We start from the raw sequence: 21,627 nt of genomic DNA, 5'->3' as shown, positions 1-21,627 counted from the left end.
TCAGCCCTCCAGATGTTTTGGGACTACAACACCCATCATCCCTAGCTAACAGGACTAGGGGTCAGGGATGAGGGGAACTGTAGTCCCAAAACATCTGGAGGGCCGAGTTTGGGGGTGCCTGCACTGGATAAATATAAGTGAGGACCAATACCTCCCATTACTGGAAATGGCTGGGCACGCTGCTCTGCAAGTTTGGCACAGGGACAGCATAGTCAGGTGGGGAAAACTATGGAAGGAATACAAGCCAGTGAGGTATCCCTCAGTGAGGATATAATTATATGCACAAAGGGTTCCACATAGCTCAGTTGGTAGAGCACAAGCCTCTTAATTTCAGGGTCCTGGGTTCAAGCCCCACATTGGGCAAAAAAGTTTCCTGCAATTGGGACTGGGGTTTGGAACCTCCTGGTCCCTTCCAACTCTACGATTCTATGAAAAGCGAAAGACTGTGCCAATAGAAACAGAATTGCGACCATGACTCCTCTTCAAAAGCGTCACTTTCTAAATAAATTTTATTTTGTACTTAACCTAACTTTGCTGTTGATGTGTCTCATACAGAAAAAAACCACATGTTAGAAACTGTGGGGGAAATCTATGTTAAATCCATCATTTCTTGCTCTGTAACTGAGTAGCTATGCAGCTGTCATTGCATGGCACTTCAGCTGTGCTGTGCTGAAGTGACGCTGACTAAACCAAAGGCCTCTTTCCGCACTTACCATTTATAGTGGTATAGTTGCGGTTTGGTACAAAGTTTCCAACAGCCAATTTGTCTGCAGCTTTGGTCCCATGCTGCTGTTATTAGAGAGTGAGTGTGAGGTTTTCTTTCCATACTGAGGGTGGGGTGTGCCTGAATTAGGAAAGGTTCTTTGGTTGTAGTCCCATCCTTATATACCATCATATTCCTCCAGCCAGTAAGTGTCATGGGTCATGAGCTTGCACATACAAATAGCCCTTTTGAAGCTTGTGTGTGTGTGTGTTTAATGCCTAGTATTCTGAAATTCTATTTTTTTAAAAATTAATTTTTATTGCATTTTCAGTTTTATCATAATCACAATTTCCATACATAACTCAATAAACTCAAACCTCGCTCTATAAGAGCATTGACTTCCTCCCGCCCCCTTTTCTGACTTCCATACATATTTACTTTATTCTTAGCATTTCTACAACAACTTTTTTACCTTCTCTCTTGTTTTTGAATTCACCTATTTAAATGTAAATCAGTTCCTTATATTCTCTTTACAAAACATTTCAACTCAAAGCTACAAACGTTTTCAAATGTTTACATTGTTCTTTCAAATATACTATAAATTTGCTCCAGTCCTTTTGAAACAGTTTAGTATTCTGAAATTCTAATCTTGTGGGAGTAGGGAAGGGGCCGGCAAACTTTTTCAGCAGGGGGCCGGTCCACTGTCCCTGAGACCTTGTGGGGGGCCGGACTATATTTCAGAGGAAAAAATTATGCAAGAGCACCCCGAGCCCCTGTGGCTGCTTACCTGTGTCTTGCGAGCAGCAGGGGGCTGGCGGCGGCAGGACAATGAGCATCGCGAAAAAGGGCTCTGGAGAGGGGCTGCTTAAAATGGCGGCTGCTCAAGCGCTGCCGCTGCTGGCACCAACCAAGCCCAGCCCCCTTCCTCCTCTAGGCAGGGCAGGGAGAAGCCAGGAGGAGGGAGGGAGGGAGGAGGCGCTGCAGCCGTGCAAGCGAGAGGGGAAAAACGTGCGCGCTGGCGATCCATGCGGCGATTTCTGGACCATCCGTGGGCCAGATCCAGAAGGCAATTTTGCCTGATCCGGCCCACAGGCCTCAGTTTGCCTACCCATGGAGTAGGGAGATTAGAAGGTGACTTTACAAGCCTGCATAAGCATTTGGTGAACCTGGTTGTTGTGCGAAAACTGTGCCTGCTGCTAATGACTGCTGCAATAAACAGTGATTCGATACCGTTTTATCTGTCTTCTATATCTCACAAACTGAAAGCTCAGAGGGAAGTGGAGGAAGCTATTAATTATTATTACTGTTAATTGAATTTATATACCGCCCCAAACCCAGAGGTCTCAGGGCAGTTCATAGAACAAAATCAAAATATAAAACCACAAAATAGTTAATCAAAAAAACAACCACCACCCAATAAGCCCCTCCCAAAAAACACCATGTTTTAAAAGAGCATTGGGAAAGTTAGATGTTTCCCAAACCATGGGCACCAACTCTCAGCTCCTCCACACATAAATCTGGACAATGTTTGTAGTTCCCCTTTAGCTAATGGGGCCTCCTGCTGCCGCCGCCACAGTGCCATTTCTGTTCTCATCCTGAAGCAAAGTTCATAACCTGAGGTATTATTTCTTGGTCAGCAGAGTCTGTAACCTGAAGCGTCTGTAACCCTGTACCACTGTACCGATACCGAGAATACATTCCAGATCTTTCGCAAATAAATATTTTTAAAAACCCAGCTGCTATACCACTATGAAATGTAATGGCAGAAGTTGCCTAAGCTGAGAATTCAGCTACCTCAACTAGAAAGCAATTTTGTGCTCACTGAGCATTTGAAGACAGTTGCTTTTTTAACTTGCATTCCTTGGGAAGAAACAAGTCACAATCTTACTGCTAGGGTGTTTATTTATCCTCAAGTGACAGAAGAAAATAATTATACTATCAGGGTGGTAAAGTCAATGTTAATTCAGGATTCTGTGGTTGCTGGTGTAGGTGTGTAATCATGGAGCAGAAACTTAACTTTGGGAGGTAGCAATTCTCAATGAGTGTCCCCCCCCCCCCAATTATGCTCCATCATTTGCTATCTGAAGTCACTCACAGATCACTGAGTCCTGGCTATTTTGAACTCCATTAGCCTACCCAAGGTTGTTAAGTAGCAATTACATAAGCGAGCACCAAGAATTTCTCCCGTGCGCTTGTTTGCAGGAGGGTAGTGCAGGAATTAAACAAAATAATCAATCCGCTAAAAACCACTCTATAACGCTTCCTAATAATGATATGTTAATGAAATATATTGGCTCAAATTACAGGGGTCATATGCAGCTGTTGAACTCAATTTCCTAAGCTATCTATGTCACCACATTTCTGGTTTATGAAGGTTTTCAGTACAAGTTGATGAACACTAAACGCTAATGAAAGTAATCATCAATGACAAGATTGCAGCTTTGTATACTGAAGCAGAACAAAACAATGCAAGTTGAATTCTTTTGAAGGCTAAAAGGATCTGCATTATGGCATGGCATGAAAGCGAAGTCATATTGGAAGAGCAATTCTATACATGTTTATTCAAAAGCAAGTCATGCTGAGTTCAATGGGGCTTATTTCAAGATAAGTGTGCATAGCCTTAGTACACTACTGCTGCTCTATATGAAAAAGCATATTCTATTCTTAATCCTACTATCATGATCCATTTTATGTTAATACAAGCATCTTGTCAATGCTGAATGCTAACAGCTTTTACATCACCAGCTTGGTGGTTGGAAGGGAAGGGAACGCTCATGGAGCAGAACCCCTGAAATATGTTTCGATCACACGCTACAGCCATGAAAACCTTAAAAAGTTTGCAGAATAATCCGGGACAACATACATTGCACATTCAGTCTTCAAAGTAAATCCTGGTGCTGCAAACAAGCATAAAGTTTGACCTAGCAGACAAATTTCACAATTCAAATTATGACAAACTAATATCATCAAGAAGACAGCCCAGGCTAATTATTCTAGTTCCCACCACCATCTCAATCCTACAAATTTACAGCACCCAGATCTGCATAGCATAATGAAAGGTGGTCTACAGGCACGTTTGGCAAATCCGCACTGTCATCAACTCCCGCCCGGAAACCTACATCCTCACTATGGAAGGATGTGCGGATCCAGAATTCGCCTCCACGGGCAAAGGTAAAGGACTCCTGGACGGTTAAGTCCAGTCAAAAGCGACTAAGGGGTTGCAGCGCTCATCTCGCTTCAGGCCGAGGGAGCCGGTGTTTGTCCACAGACAGCTTTCCAAGTCATGTGGCCAGCATGACTGAACCGCTTCTGGCGCAACGGGACACCGTGATGGAAACCAGAGCGCACGGAAACAGTTTACCTTCCTGCCATAGTGGTACCTATTTATCTACTTGCACTGGTGTGCTTTTGAACTGCTATGTTGGCAGGAGCTGGGACCGAGCAACGGGAGCTCACTCCATCACTGGGATTCGAACCGTCGACCTTCTGATCGGCAAGCCCAAGAGGCTTCATGGCTTAGACCACAGTGCCACCCATGTCCCTTGGCCTCCATGGTCACCTGTGGACTCACTGTTAAGACCGTATTCATGGAAGACAATCTTATTCAGCTACAAAGTAAGAGGAAGACAGTATCATCTACTTTGCAAGTACAGTGGTACCTCGCAAGACGAAATTAATCCGTTCCGTGAGGCTCTTCGTATAGCGGTTTTTTCGTCTTGCGAAGCAAGCCCATTGACAGCTTAGCGGATTAGCGCTATTAGCAGTTTAGCGGCTTTTAGCGGATCAGCTGATAAGCGGCTTAGGGCTTAGGAAAAGGGGGGGAAGGGAAAAAACCCCGCAGGAACTCGCAAGACATTTTCGTCTTGCGAAGCAAGCCCATAGGGAAATTCGTTTTGCGAAGCGCCTCCAAAACGGAAAACCCTTTCATCTAGCGGGTTTTCCGTCTTGCGAGGCGTTCGTCTTGCGGGGCACCACTGTAGAGTAGTTACCCAACTATTCAAAAAGCTTCTGTTAAGCCACCCATCCAGCTCAATTTCCTTCATCTGGGAAAAGAAATGAAGTAACCTTATAATACTGTGTAGGTGAGGTCACCTACCCTGCAATTAGCCCAATTGTTCACAGCAACTTCCTGCAGCGGCAGTGAGTCACATAGGCTGAATTGAACCTTTGTGAATGGCAAGCTGAGACAGTTGAACCCCAGTGGTGGAGTCTTTGCCACCTAATCATTCTGGAAATGGAGACCATTAGGCACCAAAACAACAGTCAAACGCTTAGTTAACAACATATTTAGAAAACACCTCAAGACCCCCTGGGAAGAATCACACATCCTTAATGATGTAACCTGGTTTTGCAAAAACTGTAAATTCAGCAATACAGAATTTCAAGGAATTTGTACTGTTTTACTTAAACCCAAATGTGATTTCATGAGCCAAATTATGGCAGGAGTGCTTTAGCCGTACACCGCTAATGTGATTTTGACCACTGTGATAAGCCTGCCAAAATGACAAGGACAAATGCTCTTAATTGTTTATACCTTTGCCATACTTAAAGGTAGCTGGTAAAAGCTTTGGTTAAATACTGTGTGTGTATATATTAGTACCTAAAAGGGACCAAACTATATGCTGATTAAAATATGCTGAGCATTTCACATGGCGTTTTTTTCACCTTTGCCAGAGGTTTGGATACTACATTCTGTAGCATATTTATTTCATTTATGCAGCAAGTATTTGGCCTTTATTCAAACCCATGTAATTTACTGACCAGTACTCCACCACAGAATGTCATTTGAAAGCTCTAGAAATTTATTAAGAATTAAAAGGCAGTTACCATTGTGAATACACTGTTTTGGTGGTTGTGTGTGTGTGTGTGTGTGCGCGCAAAAATATTCTTTAAAAATGATTTAAAAGCCTATCCTGACATTCTAAAAACATTTACAAAAATAGAAAAATAAAACCATAGTACTATTTACTAACTGTGGAGAGTCACTAAGAGTCACAGTCTCAAAGAAATAAAAAGGGCTCCTCTCCAATTTAGACTGTCATCCACCCCATAAATATCAAGCAACGCTGAGTTCCAGAAGCTATCATACAAAAGGCTCTGCCTGACATTAGCCCTACATTCCAAACAGAGGGAATTAGGAGCAGGGGATAACCACACCATTTGGGCTATACAGTGAACCCTCGGCTTACGTTACCTTCGGGTAATGTAATCCTTAGGTTGCGAACACAGCAACCCTGGAAGTGTATACTTCTGGGTTTCGCCACATGCGCAGAAGTGCTCTGTGCACATACGCAGAAACACTCTGTGCGCCGCACATGTGTGCAGAAGGGCACCTCCGGTTGCGAAGTTTTTGGGATGCGGCCGGGCCTCCGGAACGGATCCCATTCGTAACTGGCGGTACCACTGTAATCCTATGCACATACAATCCTATAATTCTACTTTGACTGAAGAGAATTTATATCTTCTCTCTCTCTCTCTCTTACACACACACACACACACACACACACTTGCATGGTTAGAGTACTGAACTCAAAGACCGCCACCTTGAATTGTGACTGGACATAAAATGGCAACCACTGTAGTTCACGTAAGACCAGTACAGTGGTACCTTGGTACTCGAACGGCTTGGCTCCTGAACAAATCGGCTCCCGAATGCCACAAACCCTGAAGTGAGTGTTTCTGTTTGCTAACATTTTTTGGAAATGCAAGAAGCTCCTGTAGCCTTGGTTTCTGACCCGTTCTGGGAGTTGAACGGACTTCCGGAACAGATTAAGTTTGACAACTAAGGTACCACTGTATTGTACTGCCCTAATGGCCCACCCCACATAGGAACTGGGATGTTGAGTTCTTCACCAGCTGCAGTTTCCAAACCTTCAGCTTTGCTAATGTGCACACTTGTCGTCCTCCGTAACTGGAAAATGTGAGTGAACTGAACAGTCATCGTTCAACTTCACTGTGATATATGTGACTAATCAGAGCCCACCTTGTGCGAGAGAAGCAAACACGGATAATGTTGCTCAGACTCCTATCACGACAGCTTTCTCCAGCTGATTTGAATTCTTTGGGCTCAATCATATAATTTTTCTGCAATCTCTGCAGCGGAAGATGGCCTTTCTTATCCCACACTTGCTTAGAACAAGTGAACATAATTTGACAAAATATAGATGAGGATTTTTTTGGCAAATGCATTAGGGAAATGCAAATTCCCTGGCTCTGTTCTGCTGGAGTGAAGGCTTCTTCTGTTCAAAACAGCTGACCCAGAAAGTGTCACATTTTCATAAAGCATTTCAAGCACATTTAAAAACATCAATTCAGAACTGAGGGTGGCTGGACCTTACCTGAATGGGATTTACATAAAAATAGTTATTTTTCTTCCTAAGTACTTCCCAATTTCAGAAATCCAACTTTTGTAAAATAATAATAATAATAATAATAATAATAATAATAATAATAATTGGAAGCTCAGATTTCTGACTGGGGTGATAGTGGTCCTTTCTGTCAACTTTTCTAGGATTGCTGATAGGAAAGAGGAATCCAAGATCCATGCATTCTCCCTTCTCTTTCTGTTTAGTTACACAAGTTGTAAATTAAATTAAACTCAAATTAAAAACAAACTTCTGCAAGTGCAGAACCGTTCAAAATGCCAAAATGAGCAACTAACTGACTAAAACTAAAAATGACTGACTAAAAATGACTGACAATTCAGGTACCTTTCTGGGAAAGAACTGAGACATTCATGGCAAGAAAGACACTTCAACATTGCCTTATTCAGAAATCTCTACTTCAATAAAATGCTTGTTGTTATTCAGGGCTTGGCAAATGGCACTGCCATCAAATATTTGAAGAAGGAGAGCTGTGAAGAATAAATGCTACCTGGAAATAAAAAAAAGCTTGTACTTATGCAGTGCTAATGGCCATCTAAAAGGCCAATGTGGAATGGCTATATATTCAGATTCACAGCAGCAGTTTCGCTGGAAGAACCATACATCATAATCTGCAGCCATCTTAAGAAAATCTGAAGTCTTTGACATCTGAGCAAGGAAGAACTGCTAATATGAGAATTTTAAAGATGTCTAAGTTTATTTTAAGAGCGGCGATTAGGGGGGACATTTTCAAATATTATTACAAAATTGCACAGACTGCCATGTGGCGTGTTTCAGTAATAAATGGGTGAGAATGGAAGAAATCTAAATACGCCAGAAGTCTAAAGAATCCAGATCAGGGTGTTTTGTGACATTTTTCACTTCATTTATCGCATGGGAGGGACATATAAGTCTTATCTCGGTGATCACGGGCAGGAGGAGGAGTTATGCTAAGACCAGACCATGTCATTACCGAGGAGGCAGGTTTAGTCGTTGTTTGAGGACTATCCCTGCCTCCAGGTCTGGTCCTGACCGGAAGGATACAGTAATCAGCAAGGGAAACCCACATGACCTGAAAGTGTTGCTGTGCAATGCCAGGTCAATGATGAATAAAACCACTGCCATCCACGACCTGATTGTGGATGGAGGATTTGACCTGGCATGTGTGACAGAGACCTGGTTGGATGAGGCAGATGGGCCTGTCCTTGCCGCTGCTTGCCCACCAGGTTTCTCTTACGCACAGCAACCCAGGTCATGTGGGCGGGGAGGGGGGGTTGCAGCGATTTTTAGGAAGTCATTAGTCTGCACCAGGCGTCCTATTGGGAAGACCCAGTTTTCTGAGTGCATGTTCTGGAAGTTGGGCAATAGGGGCAGTACAGGATTCCTACTGGTGTACCGACCTCCCCGCTGCACCAAGGATTCCCTGCCCGAGCTGCTTCAGGTCGTGGCGGATATACTCCTGGAGACACCTAGCTTGGTTGTCCTGGGGGATTTTAACATCCATGCCGACACGACCTTACAAGGGGCAGCTCGGGACTTCGTGGAAAGCATGGCCTCCATGGGGCTGTCCCTGAATAAGTCTGGCCCAACTCATAGCCACGGACATGCCTTAGACTTGGTGTTTACCTCTACGGATGTTGGTGATCTGACTTTAACTAAAAGCGAAACAAAAGAAGTGCCATGGTCAGATCACTTCCTGGTGCAACTGGACTTCTCCGCAACCCTTCCCCTCCGCAGGGAGGTGGGACCGATTCGGATGGTCCGCCCCCGCCACTTAATGGATCCAATTGGCTTCCAGAGAGTGGTAGGGGATGCTTTATCCCAAGTTGATGGCCTTTCAGCTGATTCCCTGGTGGCACGCTGGAATGCGGAGTTAACCAGGGCTATTGACTGTCTGGCTCCGAAGCGCCCTCTCCGATTGCATGGAGCCCGGACAGCCCCGTGGTTCTCCCCGGAGCTGAGGGTGATGAAACAATCGTTGAGACGGCTAGAGCGCCGGTGGCGGAAAACTCATTCTGAATCAGACCGGACACGGGTTAGAGCTCAACGTCGAGCCTACCAAGTGGCAATGGCGACGGCGAAGAGGGCCTTCTTCGCCGCCTCCATTGCATCTGCAGAAAACAGCAGCAGGAGACTTTTTCAGGTGGTTCGCAGTTTATCGGAACCACCTGTACCACCGGGGCCTGGTAGGGACCCCAAGATCTCCTGCAATGCTTTTGCAAAGTTTTTTGCAGATAAAATCGCTCAGATTCAGAAGGAAGTAGACTCCACAGTGGGAGCAGGGCCAGGGCGGGAGAGTGCTAGAGTTCTGTCTGGTCCTGTTATATGGGATCAATTCCAATCTGTTACCTCCGAGGATGTGGACAGGCTGCTTGGACGAGTGAAACCGACCACCTGTCTTCTTGATCCTTGCCCATCCTGGCTGATAAAAGCGAGCCGGGAAGGGCTGGGCGATGGGCTTTGCGGGGTGGTGAATGCTTCCCTCTGTGAGGGAGCCTTCCCAGACCCGCTGAAAGAGGCGGTCATTAAACCGCTTCTTAAAAAAACATCTTTAGACCCGGCCAATTTGGCCAACTATCGCCCAGTCTCAAATCTTCCATTCTTGGGCAAGGTGATTGAGCGGGTGGTTGCTGAACAACTCCAAGCACGCCTGGAGGAAACGGACCATTTGGATCCCTTCCAATCGGGATTCAGGCCTCACCATGGGACTGAAACTGCCTTGGTTGCGCTGGTTGATGATCTCCGGCGGGCTAGGGACAAAGGTGAGAGCTGTTTCCTAGTTCTGCTGGATCTCTCAGCGGCCTTTGACACCATCGACCATAACATCCTTCTGGACCGCCTAGAGGGGCTGGGAGCTGGGGGCACTGTTATACAGTGGTTCCGCTCCTTCCTCCTGGGCCGTGTTCAGAAAGTGGTGGTGGGGGATGAGTGTTCAGACCCTTGGGCCCTCACTTGTGGGGTACCTCAGGGTTCCGTCCTCTCCCCCATGCTTTTTAACATCTATATGAAGCCGCTGGGAGAGATCATCAGGGGGTTTGGACTGGGTGTTCATCAGTATGCAGATGACACCCAGCTCTACCTCTCCTTTAAATCAGAACCAGTGAAGGCGGTGAAGGTCCTGTGTGAGTGCCTGGAGGCGGTTGGAGGTTGGATGGCGGCTAACAGATTGAGGTTGAATCCTGACAAGACAGAAGTACTGTTTTTGGGGGACAGGAGGCGGGCAGGTGTGGAGGATTCCCTGGTCCTGAATGGGGTAACTGTGCCCCTGAAGGACCAGGTGCGCAGCCTGGGAGTCATTTTGGACTCACAGCTGTCCATGGAGGCGCAGGTTAACTCTGTGTCCAGGGCAGCTGTCTACCAGCTCCACCTGGTACGCAGGCTAAGACCCTACCTTCCCGCGGACTGTCTCGCCAGAGTGGTGCATGCTCTGGTTATCTCACGCTTGGACTACTGCAACGCGCTCTACGTGGGGCTACCTTTGAAGGTGACCCGGAAACTGCAATTAATCCAGAATGCGGCAGCTAGACTGGTGACTGGGAGTGGCCGCCGGGACCACATAACACCGGTTCTGAGAGATCTGCACTGGCTCCCAGTACGTTTCCGAGCACGATTCAAAGTGTTGGTGCTGACCTTTAAAGCCCTAAACGGCCTCGGTCCTGTATACCTGAAGGAGCATCTCCACCCCCATCGTTCAGCCCGGACACTGAGATCCAGCGCCGAGGGCCTTCTGGCGGTTCCCTCATTGCGAGAAGTGAGGCTACAGGGAACCAGGCAGAGGGCCTTCTCGGTAGTGGCGCCCGACCTGTGGAACGCCCTCCCATCAGATGTCAAAGAGATAAAGAATTACCTGTCATTCAGAAGACATCTTAAGGCAGCCCTGTTCAGGGAAGTTTTTAATATGTAATGCTGTATTGTTTTTAACACTGATTGGGAGCCGCCCAGAGTGGCTGGGGAAACTCAGCCAGATGGGCGGGGTATAAATAATAAATTATTATTATTATTATTATTATTTAAAGGCGGCAACCCAAAAACACTTGTTAAGGAGCAAGATGAACTGAACACAGTAGGACTTACTTCTGTGTAAAGATTCATGGGACTGCATTACAAAGAGGTTATTGACTTTGGGAGGAAAACAGCATTTAATTTTATTGTCGCTTGAGGAATTCTCCGTTAAAGAGTTCAAGCCGGACAAAAAAAATATTCATATTCCGAGTTTGGGGATTAAAACCGCACCCAGCACAGCAAACAACATCCTTGTCTTTTCAAATTATGCATTAATTTTTGGACTAAGTAATATATGAAACCAGCATGACAAGGAATGTATTCTCTGCTGCATCAAACCGTCGAAACTCATTTCCCTCCCTCGACTAAAATCGCTTGTCAGTCAAGGCCACTTAAACCAGGAGCGAAGCATATCTTCTGCAGAGTGAAAATGATATCAGTCATCACTCCGGTTAACTCCCATAATTTCTCTCTGTAAACATTTAGAGGGGAAAGTTCTAGAATGTCGTGATGGGCTTGTGCCAGTTGAAACTGTCAAGTTCAACGGCAGGTTAACTGTAAGCCAGGAAGGAGGGGGGGAAACTGTCTTTTGTTCATCTGAGACTTCTACTGTATATCTCTTTCCTGTGTCAATACACACAAAGGGGAATAAATTAAAAACAAAGCAAAATAAAACATTCTTGAGTTTGAAAGAGAAGCTGTAATTCTATACCAATTCTTCTGAGCCGAAAACTGCGCGCCCTGTTGCCAGAATTGGCAAAAGGTCATAAATAGTTTAACTGCCAGACATCGCTGCACATAAATTCTGGTGCCAGCCTTTATCGTTGCAGATTTTCACAATACAGAAAATGGCACAGGCTCTATAAAACCCCTGATGACTCAAAACCCTCTGAGCATCTTTAATATAGTTGTATGATAAACATCTAGAGCTGCCTCCTAAAATGAAGAACGAGAAAAGAATGTTTTCAACAGCAGCCCAACATAAATAAATTTAGCCGGGGAAGCTGTAGCCCAGATCCTGTTAACTACATGCCAGGGAATTTGGCTAAATTTCTAGCAGGCTGCTGCTAAAAAGGCAGAGAAACGGTCCCAATTAAAAACTGGGCTTCACGAGCCCCTTAAAATTATTTTAATTTAGACAGCTTTCTTATACGGATTTCGTATCAAGACCCCGATTGCTCTTCTTGCCCTCCACCCAAATCGCTTTGACGCCCCACAGAAGATGTGGGGCACAATATTTCCCTTTCTGCGGCACACATCACACTGATGGCAAAAGTTTGTCACCGCATGGTGACATCTCAATTCAATATTTGCACTTGAAATCTTACCTCCAAGAGCCTCATCTTTCCCCCTGAGACTACAAATGCCAACTGACAGTCAGACAAACCAACTGATCTCTCAGGAGTGCTTGCAGAGTGACTGGGAAATGCAGAAAGAGGACTGGAGTTTACAGTTTACAGTTGGTCAGGTTCTGTCTCTCTCTCTCTCCCTAAGGTTCTTTACTTCACAAGCTGCAGAATATGCAGCCAGTCTAGACTGCACAGGCACAGAAGGGCTCTCCAAGCACTGTTCTTACACAAGGTGCATTCCCAAATTCTGTAAAAAGGGTGTGGGACCAGGCAGGAAAAACATCTCTGCCTGCTCCACCCTCACCTTCCTGCATTGGAAGGGAACATCACATGCTCACAATATTTATTATAAGCAAGAAACTGCACGATTGGAGTTCCAGATCACACCAAAGCTTGCAATTCCCCCTTCGCAGGTCTTTGGCACAGATAGAAATATTGTGTGTAGGGCTTGCTTGCACGCATGACCCTGTGGCACTTTTCAGTGTTCACAGCAAATACGTGAGCAGGGCTAGAGGGGTGACAACTTATTACTGGCCAACAGAATGAGTGGTCCATGTAACTCATGAAAAACCATCCGAGATGTCAGAGAAAAATCAGATCGGGGTTGTTAGTGTAGAAAGGCACACATGCTGGGAATCATAGGTGAGCAGAAGGTAGTTGTGCTCAGATCAGTGTTTGAAACTCAGAAATAAAAGGTAAAGGGACCCCTGACCATTAGGTCCAGTCGTGGCCGACTCTGGGGTTGCGGCGCTCATCTCACTTTATTGGCCGAAGGAGCCGGCGTACAGCTTCCGGGTCATGTGGCCAGCATGACTAAGCTGCTTCTGGTGAACCAGAGCAGCGCACGGAAATGCCGTTTACCTTCCCGCCGGAGCGGTACCTATTTATCTACTTGCACTTTGACGTGCTTTCGAACTGCTAGGTTGGTAGGAGCAGGGACCGAGCAATGGGAGCTCACCCCGTCATGGGGATTCGAACCGCCGACCTTCTGATCAGTAAGTCCTAGCCTCTGTGGTTTAACCCACAGCGCCACCCGCGTCTGAAATAAAAGCTAGGCGCCAAATGGCTACTTAAACCAAGGTTATAGCCACCAAAACAGGATGCCTAGTTGCCATTTTGGGGAAAGACAGCTCTAACGTATTATTTTTCAAATGGTGGACTGACTGCGATTGATTCTCAGTTAAACACCTGGCTAGTTCAGATGGCAACCTTGAGCTAGGTTAAGAATTTTGAGAATTTAAAGAAGATAAGTCACTTGATCCAGGGATATTCCGACCTCTTTTTCTGAATGGTGACTGCTCCTGCTGAGGCTGCACAGAAAAAGCAATTTGGTTCCAGAAACCCATTCTGATTCTGCAGATAAAATATAAGTGATAGAATTCTACAGGATGGGGCATTAGTGTGTGTAAACTGGTAAGATCCAAGGATCCCCAGGCATGCACCTCCAGATGGTGGAGATGTCAGGAGTCATCCTGGCGCCCAGACACCTTCACTTGGTCGCAAGTGGTTGATAGTCAGGTGCAAAATGCGCCTGGCTAATTTCGAACATTGGGTTAGGTCCAGTTTGCATGCTTCCTGGAAGGTAAAGGTAAAGGACCCCTGGATGGTTAACTCCAGCCAAAGGTGACTTTGGGCTCATCTTGCATTCAGGCCAAGGGAGCTGGCATTTGTAAACAGCTTTCCGGGTCATGTGGCCAGCATGACTAAACCTCTTCTGATGCAAAGAGACATGGTAACAGAAACCAGAGCACATGGAAACACCGTTTACCTTCCCGCCACAGCTGTACCTCTTTATCTACTTGCACTGGTGTGCTTTTGAACTGCTAGGTTGGTAAGGAGCCTGGACAGAGCAATGGGAGCTCACCCTCTTGCAGGGATTCGAACCACCAACCTTCTGATTGGCAAGGCCAAGAGGCTCAGTGGTTTAGACCAGAGTGAAACCTGCATCCCTATGCTTCCCATAAGCATCTGGTTGGCCATGTGGGAACAGGATACTAGACTAGATGAGCCACTGGCTTGATCCAGCAGGTTCATCTTGCGTACTTATGTATACAGGCCATAGCCATCCTCTGGGTCCTGAAAGACCTACATTGGCTCCCAGTACAGACCTCCATCGTTCAGCCCGGACACTGAGGTCCTCCTCCCAAGGAGGAGGTTCCCTCACTGTGAGAAGTGAGGCAGAAGGCCTTCTCAGTAGTGGTGCCCACCCCGTGGAACGCCCTCCCTTCAGATGTCAAGGAAATAAACAACTATCTGACTTTTAGAAGACACCTGAAAGCAGCCCTGTTTAGGGAAGTTTTTAATGTTTGATGTTTATTGTGATTTTAATATTCTGTTGGGAGTCACCCAGGGTGGCTAGTGAAACCGAGCCAGATGGGTGGGGTATTAATAATAATAATAATAATTAGGGCCTTAAACCACTATGGCTGCTTAATATGCTGGACAGCTCCTTTCCCAACCGCATAATGGTGTTGCATGGTGTTATCTTATGTGTCTTCCTAAACACAGCTCCATACGATGTTGTGGTGTGTTGTAGAACTTTATTATTTCAGGCAGTTGGAAGAGAAGAACAGATGGAACACTATAAATCTGGGGAGAAGACAGGAGGCAGTATGGAAGCTGGGGAACCTGTATAATATGATCTGCACAAAGCATAAGTTTGCATATTTAATTCATGTAAATGTATACAATCGAAATCACACATTGAAAAGGACTCACACATATTGAAAATTATTCTCACTGATTTTATATCAAAGCGTATAATGTTATATAAGGAAATAAATTCCACTGATTCCCATGAATTTTCATTAAAAGTAAATGTGCTTAGAATTGCGGTGGTAGGTCTTAAATATTAAAATACATTTCAAATTGAGACTTAAGTGATAATTTCAAACAAGTTGTCAGTAAAATGTATATTCCTAAATTCTTAATAATAAAATGCAAAGTAAGCGATCCACTCTATTAGATAACTGTTGTAGATGCTGGTTGTTCATGACAGAGATTGTAGATGTGATGAACTCGATGGCCCTTGTGGTCTCTTCCAACTCTATGATTCTATGATTCTACAAGCAGGCACTGAGATGAACTCCCAAAGGTTGATGAAGCCTTTTAAAAATGAAAACATCTTCGGAAATAATTATTTAGGGAAGACTTGCTCCTCCTCTTATCTCCCAATTCACTCATTGTGCCCAGATTTGTCTTCTGATTTAAGACATCATGCAGGGGTGGTACCTCGGAAGTCGAACGGAATCCGTTCCGGAAGTCCATTTGACTTCCAAAACATTCGGAAACCAAGGCGCAGCTTCCGATTGGCTGCAGGATGCTCCTACAGCCAATCAGAAGCGCGGAGGACGTTCGGGTTCCAGAAGTTCGCAAACCGGAACACTCACTTCTGAGTTTGCGGCATTCGAGAGCCAAAACGTTCAGGATCCAAGGTACGACTGTACTTGCCTTCCAGCCAAGCTATTTTCTGCAACTACAAAAAAAGAGATAAAGCTATGCCATGGCAGGTGGGTGGGACCCACAGATTCACCATAGGTAAATCTCATTCCACAAGAGCTGTTACAGTTGCGTCCACACTGTCCACAACACTGCAATCACCTAAATCACAGGTTAAAAGCTCAAACTCGCTTACATGAGAACAAGCCCCACCAAGATCAGTTGAAACTTGCTTTACAATTGCAGGACAATTGCAGTCTCCTATCTTGAGCAAGATAGGGACGCAGGTGGTGCTGTGGGTTAAACCACAGAGCCTAGGACTTGCTGATCAGAAGGTTGGCGGTTCGAATCCCCGTGACGGGGTGAGCTCCCGTTGCTCGGTCCCTGCTCCTGCCAACCTAGCACTTCAAAAGCACATCAAAGTGCAAGTAGATAAATAGGTACCGCTCCTGCGGGAAGGTAAACTGTGTTTCCGTGTGCTGCTCTGGTTCGCCAGAAGCGGCTTAGTCATGCTGGCCACATGACCCGGAAGCTGTATGCCGGCTCCCTTGACCAATATAGCGAGATGAGCGCCGCAACCCTAGAGTCGGTCACAACTGGACCTAATGGTCAGGGATCCCTTTACCTTTACCTATCTTGAGCAAGAAGTATTTTATGTGTGGGATCTCCAATGGCCATACAGTACTCCAGCACAAAAAAAGTGAATTATTCCTCAGTCACTTCCTCATCTGTATATTCGATTATAAACACAGACCTTGACCTTGCAATCAGTGGTGAAGCCTATTTGTTGCTAGAGCTCTGTGGGAATAGAAAGCTTTGAAATTTAAGTTTAAATATATATTTTAAAAGATGTTTATTGTGTGCGATCACCTTTTCTCTGCTGTCTTAAATAGAATCAACATGCTGGCTCCTCCTGGGAGTTCAAAGGAACTAAGCAACTGCAGACGTCTGGGTTCAAGGCTGGTTCAAGAGAGATTTTATATTTGCAGAGACAGTCGTCTCCCCCCCCCCAGTCTATTTTTAAAGAAACCACTGCTCTATTTATTTCACACTGCAAGAGAACACTTTGCAACATATAATTTAATGATTATAATCTGCAAAGTATGCAAAATAGGAAAAAAGATGCCTATAATTTCATCTGTTCCAATGGCTTCCATTTGTTATAGTATCAGGAGGTTTTAAAAATGGAAAAGAAAAAAAACCCCACAAAGACAGGGCTCAAACACCTGTCGAGATAAAGCCAGTGGAAAGCTGTAATTGCCCAGAGATAAATGGCAGTTATCTATTTACAAGTCAATATTATCTAAGTGACATATCCAACCAGCAATCAGCCCACAATATATATTCACAATTCAAGGGGACAGCTTCCTTGTAGGGCAAAGGCTCTGTTGAATGTCCTTGCAAAAAAATATAATAAAATAAAGAACTCGCTCAATGATAAATCAAAGTTAAGTCTATTTCCAGGAGCATTTCTGAAAATACTGCTCCAAAAATATAACATTGACAGCAATAAAGTCCTGTTGAAAAGGGACTGGCTTACAGGGTTTTTTAATGTATATGCTTCGGAGCTCTTCCGTGCAGCTAATTAGCCAGGCTAGTGGAACAAAAGTCAATTTATGCAGTTTCCTCGTTCCTTTGTTGGGAGGTGGAGCTAAGGGGAAAGAGGGAGAAGGTTTTGCAGGCAAGCCAAATTGCATTTCAGAGAGACAAGTTTGAGTGAACGCATTATGTTTGTTCAGGATAACAGCAGTATTCTCTCTCTCCTCTTTTTAAATTCAAGCCAACAAAGGAGGCAAACTCCATTTGCCAACAACTGGTGCCCCTGAGTTGTCAGGCTCCTGTCAGGCAGCAAAAGCTGGTTGGGTTTTTTTAAAAAATGTGAACACTACCCTTCCCCCCCCCCTTTGTTGCTTTCTCAAATATGCACTTTGCTCAGCAGTCCTCGCTATTAAACAATTCACTTTTCTCTCCCCTTGGCTACTCTGCTTCGGGAGGGGGTAAAGAAAGCAAAAAAAAGCAACAACACGTGGTCACAAAATATAAAGCTAGACATTCATTTCCTGTACCTCAGAGTCCTATACTTTCACCTCCTTGTCCATTGGATTTGGCTACCAAATAGGTCTTAATCTGTAAACAAATGATTTGCTCTACAATTAAACCATTCATCTTTTCGTTTTCCCCCTCCCCCCCTTTCTCCGCCTGCTTGGCTGCAATCCAATGTACAGGCTCATAGGTTCTTCTATTATTTAGGGCCCGTGATGTTTAAAAGCAATAAGCTTGTGGAGAGTTTATAAAAACTATGAGGCATCACCAAAAGCATTTTATGCCTCTTAGAACCCGCATGGCTTCTGTTGAATGTTTTGTTTTTTAATATGTGTGTGTGTGTGTGTGTACAGACCCCCCCCCCCATTTTGAAAGAAGCTTGCCATGTGACATTTCTCAATTTGAGAAATATAAGCACTCCCTTGGGGATAAAGAACAAGTTGGGCTGTTCTTCGGTTCCCAGCTGTAGTTCCACATTCCATAAGGGATACAGCTTACTGCTCTACAAGTATTGCCCCTGGCTAGATGAGAGAGAGGGGGAAATAATGTGTGTGTGTATTTTAAAACCAGTGTGGAGTGCTCTTATTCAGGCCTTCAGCCATGTCCTCTTCCAGGATACTTCATCCCAGTCCCCCAGCCCATGGGAATAAAGAGGCTTTAGGTGGGGGACGCGGGTGGCGCTGTGGTGTAAACCACTGAGCCAACTGGAAGGTTGGTGGTTCGAATCCCTGTGACGGGGTGAGCTCCCGTTGCTCTGTCCCAGCTCCTGCCCACCTAGCAGTTCGAAAGCACACCAGTGCAAGTAGATAAAGATACCAGGAAGGTAAACAGCGTTTCCATGCGCTCTGGCTTCCGTCACGGTATGCCATTGCAACAGAAGCGGTTTAGTCCTGCTGGCCACATGGCCCGGAAAGCTGTCTGTGGACAAACGCCAGCTCCCTCGGCCTGAAAGGCAAGATGAGCACCACAACCCCATAGCCGCCTTTGACTGGACTTAACTGTCCAGGGGTCCTTTACCTTTTTTTTTTTTAACCTACAGGCTTCAGGGGATCAATGCAGCCCATTTGTGGGAAGAGTCGCTCTTAGGCATCACCACCCCCTGGAAGTTTACAATGAAGATATGGGCGAGGCGTCACCTTGCCAAACATCATAAAAGGGAGGATTTAACCAGGTGTTTTAACAATGGGGAAGGCCATGCCAACTAGCTTTTAGTCACTCTGTGAGGCTTTAAAACAAGGATCTCGGTCAGAATTGAGATCTGCCAGTGTCAGCCCTATTGTCCATGGCTCATAGGCACACAGTCCTTGAGCTTCCATATCTCATTTAAAGGTAAAGGTAAAAGGACCCCTGACCGTTAAGTCCAGTTGCGGACGACTCTGCAGTTGCAGTGCTCATCTCAGCTTTACTGGCCGAGGGAGCCTGCATTTGTCTGCAGACAGTTTTTCTGGGTCATAGCATGACCTAGCATGACTAAGCCGCTTCTGGCAAAACCAGAGCAGCGCCCGGAAACGCCGTTTACCTTCCCGCTGGAGCGGTACCTATTTATCTACTTGCACTTTGATGCGCTTTCGAATTGCTAGGTTGGCAGGAGCTGGGACTGAGCAACAGGAGCTCACCCCATTGAGGGGATTCGAACTGCCGACCTTCCGATCGGCAAGCCCTAGGCTCAGTGGTTTAGACCACAGCGCCACCCACATAAAGACCATGTTGCCCCTTCTTCTATCCCTCCCCCCTCCCTGTTTTCATGGGATGGGAGTCAACTAAGCCTGACTCAAAATAGACCTAATTAAATTTATTGGCCCAATGTAGACATGTTCATTCGTTTCAATGGATCTACTTGGGAATAAAACTTAGCTGGTGATGCCTTCATTGTCTTTTCAAATCTCTGCTTTCTTGGTCCCATCGTTTCCTTAAGCTCTTTTGTCTTTCACAATAAACACCCACCCAGCCCTCTTTTCTACATAGGCTGGCCTGTTGCAAAAGAGGACCTCTGCTCCTTTAGCAACAGCAAGTATGTCAGCAGGTCTGTCATGCCAGCTCTGCCTGCTGAAATTCCCTCTTCAAAACAACCATTAAAGGTGCAAAAGCCCAGTCCTCTTTTGCATCTGGACAACCTAGCTCTACCTACTCTTCCCTCAAGCTCCTGTGTCTTGATTCTGCCTTGTCCTTTCCCGTTCTGGCTCTGACACTCCCTTCCCTGCCCTGAAAAACCTCTGCTTCCTGCAGCTCCTTCCAGCTTTCCAGAGCTCAGTCTCCAGTGTGGCATAATGCCAAGGCTACTGGACTTAGAATCATAGAGTGGAAGAGACCCTAAAGAGCGTCTAGGCCAAATCCTTGCATATGCAGCTGACCCATATGGGGATCAAACCTGCAACCTTGGCGTTATCACCACCATGCTCTTAACCAGGGGTCAGCAACCTTTTTCAGCTGTGGGCCGGTCCACCGTCCCTCAGACCATGTGATGGACCGGACTATATCTTTTTTTTTGAGGGGGGTGGGAATGAACCAATCCCTATGCCCCGCAAATAACCCAGAGATGCGTTTTAAATAAAGGCACACATTCTACTCACGTAAAAACACCAGGCAGGCCCCACAAATAACCCAGAGATGCATTTTAAATAAAAGCACACATTCTACTCATGTAAAAACACGCTGATTCCCGGAGCGTCCGTGGGCCAGATTGAGAAGGTGATTGGGCCGCATCCAACCCCTGCCTACCCCTGCTCTTAACCGACAGAGCTGAGCTCCTGGAGCCAGGAAGACCTGGGTGAAAATCTACAGTTAGCAATGAAACTCCACTTGCTGCTGTTTGGGTCAGCCACTAACTGTGGTTGTCTGTCTAGCAAAGCCTCACAGGGCTTTTAAAAAGTGATGTGCACTATCTTTGCCTCTTTGTTAGGAGGGCTGTGGAGAAAATATAGAATAACAGAATATAATACATCAATGTTGGTATAATACCTCCAAGTCCTTTGGTCCTGTGGGAAATTAAATTCAAAGCTGAACTCACCCCTTACTTCCTTGGAAAAAGCTTGGCTGTTTATATAAATGTTCTTTGTTGACAATGTCATTCCTTCAGTGGCTAACTCATGTATTTGTGAACACTCTAGTACTATATAATAACAGCATATCCGGTTGCTGCCGCAGACTTTGCTACCACAAAATCACAAAGCATTTTAAAACCTGGATGGGAACTTAATGAGAACCTTAAAAACTTTTCAATTTAGCTTATCACTCCACATTGCTGGACAGCTTAGCAACAAACTCAAGCTTCCCTTAAAAAAGTGATATACATTTAATGAAAACACTGTACAGTTTAGTGAACAAACACCTGTTGGTTTGTTTCTTATAATATATCTTCTGTTTTCACAAGATCACTTTTGAATGTGATCTTAAATGCTTTCCCAGAAGCTAAGACTGTCTCCATAGCCACCAACTGCATGAATTTAAGTCTATTCTGGCGGGACAGTACTGCAATACCAACTACCATGTCAGTCTAGGTTGTTGTTTTTTCCTGTTTTTGGAATTCTTTTCCCCTGTCTATAAATAATAGAATTATTGATGACACTCCAATAACTAAACGTACAGGTGGAAATCTCATTTATAAATGACAGGTACTTAACAATATCAACTTCAACCATTTACTTTCAATGAAATTCTGCAAGCCTATTTAAAGCCTATTACAGCTGCTGGCATCAATCTGCCAACTCGCAGAGCTGTATGAAAAACTTAC

At 45.2% G+C, this 21,627-nt stretch overlaps 1 protein-coding gene across 4 annotated transcripts in view; it reads right to left on the bottom strand.

Annotated features, from left to right (window-relative positions):
• The window catches only part of ZNF608 (zinc finger protein 608), a gene marked incomplete at its 3' end in the record, with an annotated part of 135,270 nt that overhangs the window by 88,007 nt on the left and 25,636 nt on the right, over positions 1 to 21,627 (bottom strand). The window contains exon 1 of one of the 4 annotated variants that reach the window (XM_079995301.1): positions 12,396 to 12,575. The exons of the other annotated variants lie outside the window; for them this stretch is intronic. Coding sequence (XP_079851427.1) covers positions 12,396 to 12,410 — 15 coding nt within the window. The 5' untranslated portion in view covers positions 12,411 to 12,575. Of the gene's footprint in view, positions 1 to 12,395; positions 12,576 to 21,627 lie in introns of those variants that run through there. 4 annotated transcript variants of the gene reach the window in all.

This window comes from Podarcis cretensis (assembly GCF_951804945.1).
Source record: "Podarcis cretensis genome assembly, chromosome: 11".
Classification (NCBI taxonomy): Eukaryota; Metazoa; Chordata; class Lepidosauria; order Squamata; family Lacertidae; genus Podarcis; species Podarcis cretensis.
This window is presented reverse-complemented; position numbering and strand designations above follow the sequence as displayed.